Below are 12426 nucleotides of genomic sequence, written 5' to 3' on the forward strand. Positions count from 1 at the left end.
GGTCGGTGTGAATCTGGAAGTGGAGGTGTTCGGCGGCGGTGAAGGTGTCGTCGGCGTCAGTTGTGATGGGGATCGTGTTCTTGTGGACGATGGCGATGCCTCCTCCGGTCTGGTTGACGCGGTCCTTCCTGATGATCTTGTATCCATCCGGGATGGCGATGGCGATGTCGGGGGCTGAGGAGGCGTTCATCCATGTATCAGTGAAGAAGGCGACGTCTGGTGATGTTGTGTCGAGCAGGTGCAACTATTAAAATGCTATTGCCACCTAACCTGACAACACAGAATGAACACATCAGGTGTTTAGAGCACAATAAACACTTCATTGAGTACACCGTTGTTACGTGCATCTCACAATAACAATTTACAAAATAAAATGCTTTTATAGGCAACAATGCAATTGCAGATACTCACTGCTGAGCATAAAACGATACCCAATAAGTCTGACTACAACCACTCTTTTTCCCCATCCATGAAGGTGTCCCTCATATTGGTCGGGACCCTCCATTACACTTATGAAGTACTACGTAACCTCAATTGAGGTAAGTCACAACCATGCCTACAACGGGCCAACTGAACGTTGGAAGCTCTATACTATATTTCATAACCTTACAAGCTATATGTCCTTATCTTACGTGTTGCACTTACATTTTTTTAATTGATTTTAATTATATTGGACAGTGAGAAAAGGAAACTCACTAGATAAGCTAACAGGCATACTTCACCTTGATACTCGAACATGTACACCTTTGCACTTTTAAAAAAACTTCACTGAATGTGTGTGCTATACCCTACTTTCTTTTGTTTAGATCATGTCACTGGTATTTTTCCATCTTGTGTCCCCTTTCTCCAGGTGGAATCACTGATCAGCACCCACCTTGGGCCATCAGTTAACACAACTGGCCTTCCTTGTTAGAAAGGAGAGCCCTAGGGGGCATGAATAGCTTTTTCCTAGGTCCTGAAGTGCTGCCCTACTTTGGGGCAACCAAGGCACAAAACATGTCCACCATACCATACTAGTGCTCACACTAGACTAGTAGCTATCCTGGTAACAGAAGCCACATGATAGCTCCTCTGTTTTTACTCTAGTCCTAGTCCCCTTCCACACCATAAAAAAATATGTTATCACCCACTCACAACCCTTTCTCCCCCTCACTTGCATTCATCTATATGGCATCTCCAGATCAAAAGATCCCTGATAAAGAAGCCCCCAGGCCAGTCAGGCATTGCAGCGCCAGCCAGATGAGGAGCGCCCAATGAGGAAGCAGGACACCCTAACAGGTGTGTGAGGGCACCAAGATCTGAATTTTAGATCTCCCAGCAACCGATACGATAACCGTAGGTGCAAACTGGTTGTATCCATTTGGTTCAGGAGGAACTACCCACTTTCTGATGACTAAGTAGAAAATACAACACCATAAAATGTGTAGATGTTTTTAGCACAAAAAACACAAAGCACCAACTGTGGAGATCTGATTGCGCTAATCCAGGTTAAAATCAAAAGTTGAGGCCAACCGCGATAGAGCATGGGTTGGATAGAGGGATGGGACTGAGCCTGCTGGAACGATTACCCTCTGATCTAGGGAAAATCATAGTTGGGGAGATGGGGTGCCAGCTGGATCCGTAGGTGTACTTTGACGGTGGTGGGCTGCACTGCAGGACCTTGGTGGGAGCCTCAGCATTGGTGGGTAGTTCATAACTCTCAATGTCAAAGGCAAGAAAACTCCAAGTGGACGAAGATCAGGCCCAGGAAGGTATCCTTGTCTGAATGCTGCCTGGTACTGTCCCGTGAAGGCATCTATGGTTTTGTCTTAGAAACTTTTTTGAATGTCAGGATGCAGGGCAAACTAGCAAGTTGAGTCTGACCTGCAGTTTGGCGTCAGCGGTTGCAGCTCGGCAGTGGTCCTGTGGTAGCCTCTAGTCCTTTTTTGTGAAAAGGATCTGAGGAAGTTTTCTAGCGTCCAGTCTTGCAATTTTGGAGGTAAAAAGAGGAAACTCTAACACCAGCCGAGGTTCAAGGACTTGTAAAAAAATGTAAATTGATACTTGTATAGCGCACTACTCACCCGCAAGGGTCTCAAGGCGCTTGTACGAATACCGCTGTGGAACCCATCCTGGCTTTCCCTGTGAGGCGTCCACTCCTGGGCATCCCCAAGGTGGAGGCCAGGCATCCTTAGCGTTGTGGGGGCCGTTGTGGAGATTAAGCAAGCTATTGCCCAGAGTTGCAGAGTGGGACTCCATGATTGGAATAGGCACCGAGGCGAGAATTATCAGGTTCGTGGAATTTTGAGCCCAAGACCCGCCGAGGCGGGGAATTGAACCCTGGTCCCGGGCTAGACCTCTGCATCAGGGTCTGCCGCTCTAACCATCACACAGAAGCCACCAGCAGGGTTCAGGGCCAATCAAGTTGGAAATAGTCAGCTGGGATCAGCAGATTCTTGGGCTTCTTGGACTGTTGTGTTCCTGGAGCTTAGCAGGGGGTTATCCAACTGGCCTTTGGAGACCCCTAATCAGTCCTGAGTACAAGTGAGGAGCAGGGCCAGCCCTCAGGGTTTCTCGCCACAGGTTCAACAGCAGGTGCGAATTGTGACATTTACTTCACAGCAGCACAAGCTGGTCCTGACAAAAGCCGAGACACCTCATTTTTCGGGTAAATAGGCTGAAACATGCAGACCACTATCGTCACTAACTGCAGGTATATGTTACACCTGCCTGCGCCCTGTTTTTAACCCTAGCCCAGGACGTGTCAATAAAGGTACATTACTTAAATGGTAGCTACTTTTACTTTCTCACTATCACTTTTCTCTTGCACTGCATCTCTCCCCTGACCTGATTAGCAACTCATCATTGTGGTATTTAGCATACCTCTGATTACTAACTAAAATATCCCTGAGATCCCCCCTCTCAGTGAGGGGGTTGTAGCCAGTGCCAGGACTAGGCATCCCGATACGAGGAGAATCAAAATGATGAACCATGCCACCTATGGTGGGTGAGGGATTTGGTCCTATAAAAGGGATAGCCCTGGGTTTGGTGATTTACCTTCTCGGATAACCTCTTGCTCTCGTCCTATTCTTTAGGCCTGAGGGTTTTTTTCTGTGATTAATAGTAAATTGGGTAGTTAACTCTCTTGGGTCTTAAAAATTCTCCTCGGACTCCCCTCATCCCTTTCTTTGTGAACCATGACAGAACATTTACTATTACTTTTTTCACTGAGAGAGCATAAGAGAGAAAAACTACAGTCAGAAGGGGAATACACACCATGCGGGTATATAAATGAATCTCCAAGCATTCCCCTTATATGCATGTGTTCTTCGTTAATTGGAATAGATGGTTAAAAGCTCACTTTTAAGAAAGAGGGCACTCGTACTTCCAAAAAAGCTACTGAAGATTATCTAAAGGGGCAAATGGACCGTCACGCTATCTGGGAGTATGGATTAGCAATGACGTACAAGAACTCTGGACACACAATTATGGAAGAGTGATAGATTGGACAGACAGAGTGCGACAGTGGAAGACTCTCCCCCTGTCCTTGATAGGCCGCATAGCGGTGGCCAAAATGGCCGTCCTACCAAAACTCCTGTATCTATTTGTAAATGTCCCCATCTCCCTTACAACCCAATTCTTCAACAAAATCCGCTTCTTAATGATCAAGCTGGTCTGGGCGGGACGACAGCCAAGTGTCTCTTGGGAAACACTCACACTACCGCTGGTGCAGGGTGGACTGGCCACCCCAGACTTTGCCTTATACCCGTATTGCGCGCAGGTGCAATTTTTACACAACTGGGTGCACCCTACCCTCTTCCAACCTCACGTTGCTGTTGAACTGGACAGAACTGCTCCCCTACCACTTAAGACAGCTATATACCAGCCCTTCAAGCACTTGCGAAATGAAATAGACTCAGTGGAGGCGTTGCGATGGGCGTGGGGTGGACTAGGTAAACGAGCCAACATAGACGTACTATATGCACCCTCTATGCCTTTGGCAGACAATCCGTTAATCCCACCACTGATGGAGAAGCAGGCGCGGGCTCGGTGCATAATGTTCAGATAGGACAGGACCTATACACTGGGGAGACCTTCCTCACACTACAGCAGATGTGTGGGCCTATAGCTCCTTCAGCGTTAACATGCTTCATATACGGGCAACCTGTGGAAGGAAATTTTAAACGTCCCCCCCCCCCGCAGCTGGCTGGACTGGAATATATTCTCAAAGTAGAATCAGGCTGCAGGCAGATCAAACGACTATACACTACCACACAAAGGGATCACCCGATTACGGCGTCAATGACTTGTACGCATGGGAGGACGAGCTGGAGCAGCTGACCCCAAATTATCGGCTCAGGTTGATCACTTTAAGTACATACAACGGTTCTACAGAACTCCCATACACCTACGCCGGATGGGGCTGTGCTCCGATGACAACAATTGGAAATTTGGAGCGCCACGAGCAATTTTCCTACACTTAGTGTGGCAATGTAGGCCAATGGAAAGCTTCTGGTCTAAAATAACACACTATATAGGTAACATAACTGGATTACTCCTACACTGCATGCCCCAGGTGGCACTCTTGGGGATCGTCTCTCAAATACCGCCAAAGGCAAGGAAACTGCCTGCTATTTTATTACTGATGGCAAAGAGACAGGTAGCAATGCACTAGGGGGCCACACATCCTCTGACCACGAACGAGTGGGTCAGAGAGGTAACTTTTTGTAAGTCCCAGATGGCAGAATACTGGGAGCTAATGCCGATTCGCTCCCGCCCCAGAAACATGTGGGAGCCATTTGTGAGTTGGCTGGGAACTGTGGATATTGCAGACATTTACGTGGAGCCGAAGTATTATAAGGCCACGCAATATGCGAGTTTCTGGGGGATGTGTGGTACCCAACGGGAGAAGATGTATAAGTGGAGGATACAGTTGTTGATTATTTTTTATCCAGTTTACCTGGATGTGCTAATGGGCCAAATGCTTCAAGTGTTGTTGTAATGTATCATATTTAAAACCACCTGAAACATGGCCAAACTAGCAAGGAAATACTCATGATAATGTCACATTAGCTGCTATTTTTTCACTGTTAAGTTGACGGGCTGACTGTACTATATTACTGTGTAGGAAATACCACTGTTTAGTATTTTTGCTTGAAAATGTAAATAAAAATAAATAAATAAAAATAATCTAAAGGGGGAATCCTCACACTTTTTTTGTAGGATTTATGGAGGTACATGGCTTCCCTGTTGATGAAAACATAGGCACCAATAAGATAGTTAGAGAGGCACTGTTTGTGTTTAGTTTGAAGTTAACAATTATTATTGAAAGCATTGTGAATATTAATATTTTGTTTGTAATTAAGTTTCTCAGGCCAACAGACTGTGCTTTTTGATTTTCTAACACAGGAATTGGTGGACTTGTGTGTAAAACTTTATTTGATTAAATTAACTGTATATTGACATTGTTGTCAATAAAAAAAATGTAGTATGGTTTTGAAAAAAACCCTGAAATGGAGGTCTATTTATGTAAAACAAAAAAAACCGTGATATGAAGGAAGCTTCTGCCAATGTGCTGGAGGGACATTTTCCCTTTTCCCGTCCAGAACCAGTAAAATCAGTATCAGAAGCCCCCCTCAACTGGCTGACATTCGGATACATAGAGTCTGGCAGCCCCATGCTTATAGGCTACTGCCTAAATTTTAGACTTAAAAGCCAGCAGAGGCTCTGCCTTACAACACCAGGTGACTCCTTCACCTCCAAATGAAGTTGGGGAGCCGCTGGTATGAAGGTTCAGTACATTTTGTGGATGTGCACTTTTGACCACTCGCTAAATGAGCTCTTATATCTGTCTGATTGTATGTATTTTCTGGTGAATAATGATAAATAAAAAGTATATCTGTTGATTTGTGTCTTTGCTGAATTGTTTGAAGTGTCTAAAAAAGGCTCCATTAGTTTTACAGGTTTCTTCAATGGATGTCAGGTACAGCTTTGGCTGTGCTAATGAGTTTTACTAGAGTAGAACCTTTTCAAGGTAACTTCCACAAGTTACCGCTTCTTGTTAGACTGGCTACTGTAGACAAGTCAGGGTGAGTGATGCAGCCTCAGGGGTTTGGGAATGTCGATGTTGGGTTTCAGGTTATGGTTTAAAGTGTCCAAGTCAATGTGGACAAAGCGGTGGTGGCAAAATACCTGTATCCTATTCAAGTGTCCAATGGGAAAGTCTTAAAAGGAGCATGCGCCAACACCTGATTTTAAACTCGTAATGCTAGCGGGGCTGATTGAGGACACATTATAGCTTCTATCATTTTCAGGATGCATACTGCTGAGAGGGACCAGTCTCAGAATGTCCCTGGATTGGATGAGGCCTATTCTTTCTCACTAAAGCCCCTGAGACCCCTCCCTAAATGGCTCTTTGTGGTTGGACCAGGCGATCTGCTAAGGTGCAATACAATAAGGCACTTCATTGACTGTCAGGTCAGATACACTTCCTAAGTGGGAAGAGGAATCTTTTAGAGAACAATCATAATTGTGGGTCTTGAAATAGAAATTTGCCCTCATGTAAGTAATGACTAACTAGAAAGAGAAGGACTCAGTGAGATATAGAGCTCAGCTGCGTCAAGTATTCAATACAGCAATCACTGGTGCTTTTCATGTACAACATTTGCAGAGATAATGGTGGTGGCCTACCATACACCATTAACACAGAGATGCCATGCATCTATTTTCTTTACACTTTTACAAAATAAAATATTTGGAAGTGTACAGAGGTGCACTGTACCATTCACACATGCGTAGTTCCAACATTGTTCACAGATTTATGAATCAAAATAACTGGTACTTACCATTCCACATTATCACAAACAGGAGAATTTCTACAAGTAACACCATCGTTTGCCACAACAATTATACACAGCTCTGTGGCATGGAAATGATAAAAAATACTCTTGAACACCATACAGGACAAACTAACAACTTAGGAAACTAGATACAAGGGGTTAGCATCTCATTCAAGGATTTCCATACTGACAGAAAGATTAAACAAAAAACACCAAGTACCTGAAGCTTTCCCTTCTCATAGGCCAATTGGTGTCTACTGTTCGTCTGATCCAATAAGGCCTGCTCCATTCGCTGCAGTGAATACTGTTAAAACAGATGAAACTTATGAAGAAGCAGTGGCACTAGCCGGCAGACACCATAGAGACATAGAAACAGGAATTGGTTCCAAAATATCCATGAAGCCACAAATAGCCAATGCTGGTACACAGCTGGATATCAACTTACAAAACTAAAGCTGCCCTCATACTTAAGACTTACAGAGTGGGCTTGATTGACCATTTTTTCCTTGAAAATGATGCACTCCTTCCTCCTCATTGATAGTAATCAGGCACAGGTATTATTTTCAAGTAGCTTAGATCTGCAACTCCCTGCGGGTGTAGCATAAGCTTGTGTCATACCCCATCAGCAAGTGCTGTCTATTCTCCATTATTGCCACTGTTTTCTAGTTGGAGAGGTGCCATGTACTCTGAAATGCACTTTGCACTATTTTCTAGTTGGGCAGGTGCCATGAACTTTGCTGTGTACTTTATATAGGCATACTATCTACTTTAGTTTGGGAGCACTGTTTCAAGATCTGTTTACCTAAGGCTACTGTAAAAAGGTAGTGCTGGTTAAAAGCCTCTGTTTCCTGCTAACCTCAAGGCTGCCTGATGCTAGTCTGTTGTTTATTTATGTACCTGTCCTAAATGGAGGTAGAGATTAGTTAAAAGCCTTCTATGTCCTGCCCATTTCAAGGTCATGTATTATGGTTGCTTGCTGTTTTTCGTTCAATTGCCCTGCCCTCTAATTCAAAGTCTTCCACTCCCTGCCTCAGTTTCCTGCCAGGGACTTCATTCTAATTGACAGGAAACACTCAATCTTCAGGAAGGACTCCAGTGCTTAATATGTTTGCTTACTCAACCTTCAATTTCCTGCCCTAGTCTCCTACTAGAGACAGCCTTGTAATTGACAGGAAACACTCAGTACCCTTGTAGAAGGCTCCAGAAAAACACTTCTAGGACACCTATAACACCTTCCCTGCTGGGCACATTCCCCCACTGTGCTGGGGGGAGGGGGGGCACGCACAGCGCCCCCATCCTCATGACGAGGTCAGCTCGTCATGAGCCACGGTGGTCGTGCGCTCATGACGAGCTGAGCTCGTCATGACCACACCCGTTTTCATAGAACGCTCGCACAGCAGGGGAATTAGCCAAGCATGCGAGCCTTCTAACGGTCATGACGAGCTCAGCTCGCCATGAGCACACGAGCACCGTGGCTCATGACGAGCTGAGCTCGTCATGAGCATCGAAGGAGATAAATACTGCTTGGCTTCGTGGATCAGTCTTCAGAGAGCGGTGTCTCCCATCGGCGATGTCCTTGTGTTCTGACCTCCCCACAGCCTGCGGTAAGAATAATATGGATATATTCACCTGGAACCTGGGGAGCAGCAAACCCAGAACCTGGTCAAACAGCCTCGGCTAAGACCATCTTTTTGCCACTTTAATGCTCCAGCTATTCCGGCTCATTAAATTGACATCAGGTCAGTCCACTAAGCGGGCGCATCTAATTTTGGTATTCCCTTTTTCTTCAAGAACACGCTAGAATAAAAAAATCACTGGGCAAAGGAAAATCACACGTGTGAAGAAACACTTCGTTAGGGACAGATAAAGATTTCGGAATCATCTTAGCAAAGGCTAAAGGATACGCATTCAGAATTCAGCGCAGGGGTCTGTGCTCAAACATGGACTCAAATTCCTTACAGCAATTTTTACTTGTATGTTTCATTAGGGACTCCTAACTCGGGCTGATTGTAAAGCACTAATGCATGGTTGTCTGAAATTATTGTGTTCTTGTTGCTTAGTGCCTATCCTGGCTGAAGGAGAGTGCACAAGGTGTCCTTCTCAGAAGGATGAACACCCCCTGCATCCTTTTCATTGGAGCTCCAAGGTACACCAGAACCATCACTATCTCTCTCTCTCTCTCCAACCCCTCTGTCCCCAGGATAAGTCACCAGTATTAGTCATCTCTAGTTATGAGAAGGATTAACCTCAAGGGGAAAGTGGTGGAAGAAGCAATTCTGCAGAAGTCCAGGGAATATAGGTGAGTGGGCCTTGGCGTGGCAGTTTGTTTCTTCTTACACCACCTTCAGGCAGCTAAATTTAGCTCATGATGGAATAACGCCACCCTTGATGTCAGAAACTGGTGGAGTGGATTATATAAGTGAAGAAGGTCTTATGCTTCCACCAGCAGGTGACATGTTAGGAAGGGCATTGGCTATCGACTTCATGTTACCGGTCTTGGCCACAGGAATAGCATCTACAGTGATGTGGACTTCCCTCTTGCCACACTCTGCTGTCTTTCATCTCTAGAGCTGCTCAAGCCTAGATGTGAATGCTGCAATAGTGAGTTAGTGGGTTCAGCACATTTGCACTTAGGCCTAAGAAACGAGGACTTGCGAGAAGATCTTATAAATCCACGCTAACATCATGAACTATTATTTTAAACCATGCATTCCCTCCAAGTGCCTCTCAATCTGTTATGTCCTCTCACTTAAACCAACTCCATTTTCTTTTGCATCCCTGTCCTTTTCTGCTCACACCTTTACTGTGTCCCCTCCTCCAAATGCATCCCTGTCCATCTTGCAACTGGTGCTAGGGAACCATCTAGTTACTTCCCCCTCCCCGTCCCATTTAGTTCAAACCATCTCCTTCTCATATATCCTTTCCTCGGTATACACCTGTTACAACGCATTTGTTACAACGCAACACTGTTACAACGCGACTTTTACAACGCATACCATTACAACGCATTGCGCTGGGGGGGCGCTCAAGGATAGGGAATAAGTATAATTTACTATCCAACACCTTCCCTAGGGTCCACGGGGACAGGAGTTAGAATAGTAAATTATACTTACCACTATCCAGCACCTCAAAGCGCTATGCGTTGTAATGGTATGCGTTGTAATGGTCGCGTTGTAACAGTAGGTAGTTGTAATGGTATGCGTTGTAACATGGTACATCCCCTTTCCTCTAATGCTAGTTTGTTCAGGGTGAAAACATCACATATACCAAAACATTTGTGCACACCGGACTCCCAATAAACCACTGTGTCAAGCACTAACCTACTGGCAATGTCTAAATCTCAACTTGACCCTTGCACTTCCCATTCCCCCATGAACACCATGTGCATGTACTTCCAGATCTGCCAGGCTTTATCATACCACCATTTAGTCAGAACCACCACGGTGCCAACAATCAAGCAACTGGAGATGTGTTTCTCTAACCAACACACTTCTACAACCCACTTACATGGGTGTCTCCCTCTGTAGCATACAAGAAACGTGGCGTGTGCCTCAGCCAGGCCATCAAGATCTCAAACCTCCTAGGTTTGTGGATAAACACATTCAGACAGGCTAGTAGCAGGACAGTCAGGTACTCCTGGACAGTTAGCAAGCCAAAAGAAGACTTACTTGACAGAGGCGGGCTACACAAAGGACTATAACACCAAATGCTTCAAACATGCAATACACTGATCCCTTCTGAAATTATTAGAAGCAGGTATATGGAGGATGTCGGAATGGTACTTTTCTGAAATGTCCGTAAATAAAATCCTACAACGACAAGTATACATAGGCCTTCAATAGGAAGGGCCTGTTAAAATCCCCATTATTTAATTGCATGGAATAAACATTACAGAGGTTGTCCAGAATGAGGTTTTGGCTGATTTGTGTAGCAGAAATTTCTGTATAAAAAAAAACAAAATGTGTAATTCAGATGGGACTGGTAAGTTTCCTTAAAAAGCCCATCAGTATTTACAGGCCACATAGGAGGGGCCATAGTTGGTTGGGTGGACCCCAACCATATATGCAGCGAAAATTAGATTAACATTTAACTACTGCAGGTAGTAGAAAATGCCCAACAGTGCATGTGCCACTTGGGGGTCAAGACATAGATCAAGGAGGTGGCAGTCCATGCCCAATTACACAGAGAAAAACAGGTGAAGGAGAAAGGCAAGTTAATTTCATAAATGAGATTAAAGAAAAAGGCATTACATAGGGTAAAAGGAACAAATAATGATATTTAATTATTGATGCTTCACATTTTAGGAAGGAGTATTATGGTTATTTACATGTTCAACGTATACAAATATTTAAAGTACATAATCCAGAAAAAAGAATGTGGAAAGCCGCATCCGTCGGCTGGCATCATTGCATTTGTCCTGCACTCGAATCTCACTCACAGGATAGCACAGAATAGCTGCCCTATGGATCCTCGGCCAATGTATATGTCTCTTTAAAGCTGACATTCTACCTGCTGCTCCTCCATTGAGGCCACTTGTTCCATCAGGCTCCTGGTCTCGTCCTTCTGAAATTGCAGCGTGCACTGCATGGTCTTCAGATCAATCTGCAAAGCATCAGACATCATGAGTGATACGACCCGGACATATGCCCTCCCAAACCTTCCCCCAGTGCAGAAAGGTGTTTAGGCTTTGCTAGGATGAACAAAGCCCTTCACCGCTAAGAGTATGTGTGCCAGTGGTACATAGTTACAGATGTTTTCAGCTTCTTACTCTTAAGACAGGCAATGGATGCTCAGAAAACCTAAGGGGGACACTGAGCTACTTCATTCTAAGAATGGAAGATTTACCGTCAGAGCTGTATATATGCGGGGTCCATTCATCTCACAGACTGATAAATGTCTCAGAGAATGTAGCAATGACAACAGAGACTCCAACAATGGACGAGCAGTGGTCCATGGGTTTTACCCTATGTACCACATACCTTTTAACCCTCTAGAGTTTCTTAGCTTCAAGATAGGTAACTGTGGCTTAGAGAATTCAGCACACAGAATATCAAATATTTCAGCTCTAACAACGGAAGACTTGCCGCAACCGCAGAATATCTCTGGGGAATGGAACTGAGTTACTGAGTCTCATACCTCAAATACAGGGGGGGGTCAAATAATATAATAATGAGAATGCAGCCTACTTGTAGGGCTGCATACCTCAGAGGCACATGGGTACATAGCATTTCACCTGTACATTGTGGTACCTATGGTACCTGTGGTACCTATGGAGGTTCACCATTGGCTCTGGAAATGTAACTATTGGTATACCAATGTTCTCACCTCTAACAATTAAATACCTTTGGGGACTGGAACTTGGTCACTGATTGGACTCTGCTCAGAGGCAGATGGCTTAGGCGTATTTAGGAAATACGACTACGCATTTCAACCTTTCGAATTTGATGGATCAAATGCTAGAGCTTGACAGCTTTGAGATGGGCGGTGGTGGAGAAAGAAAACCTCTCTCTCACCTCTATGTCCATGAAAGTTGATTGTGCATGAATAGAGATATGCTTGCCTCTATATTCAAATATCTTTGGCGATTGGCACAGGATTAGAGTCTCTC

The 12426-nt window shown here is 44.7% G+C and overlaps 1 protein-coding gene across 1 annotated transcript in view; it reads right to left on the minus strand.

The window, feature by feature from the left end:
- CCDC150 (coiled-coil domain containing 150) overlaps positions 1-12426 on the minus strand; it is a 257953-nt gene that overhangs the window by 136144 nt on the left and 109383 nt on the right. Inside the window, exons 14-15 of the mRNA XM_086944366.1 lie at positions 11328-11420; positions 7039-7122 (exon numbers count right to left, since the gene is read on the minus strand). Coding sequence (XP_086800492.1) covers positions 7039-7122; positions 11328-11420 — 177 coding nt within the window. The remainder of the gene's footprint in view (positions 1-7038; positions 7123-11327; positions 11421-12426) is intronic.

The sequence above is a fragment of the Lissotriton vulgaris genome, chromosome 11 (assembly GCF_964263255.1).
Source record: "Lissotriton vulgaris chromosome 11, aLisVul1.2, whole genome shotgun sequence".
NCBI lineage: Eukaryota > Metazoa > Chordata > Amphibia > Caudata > Salamandridae > Lissotriton > Lissotriton vulgaris.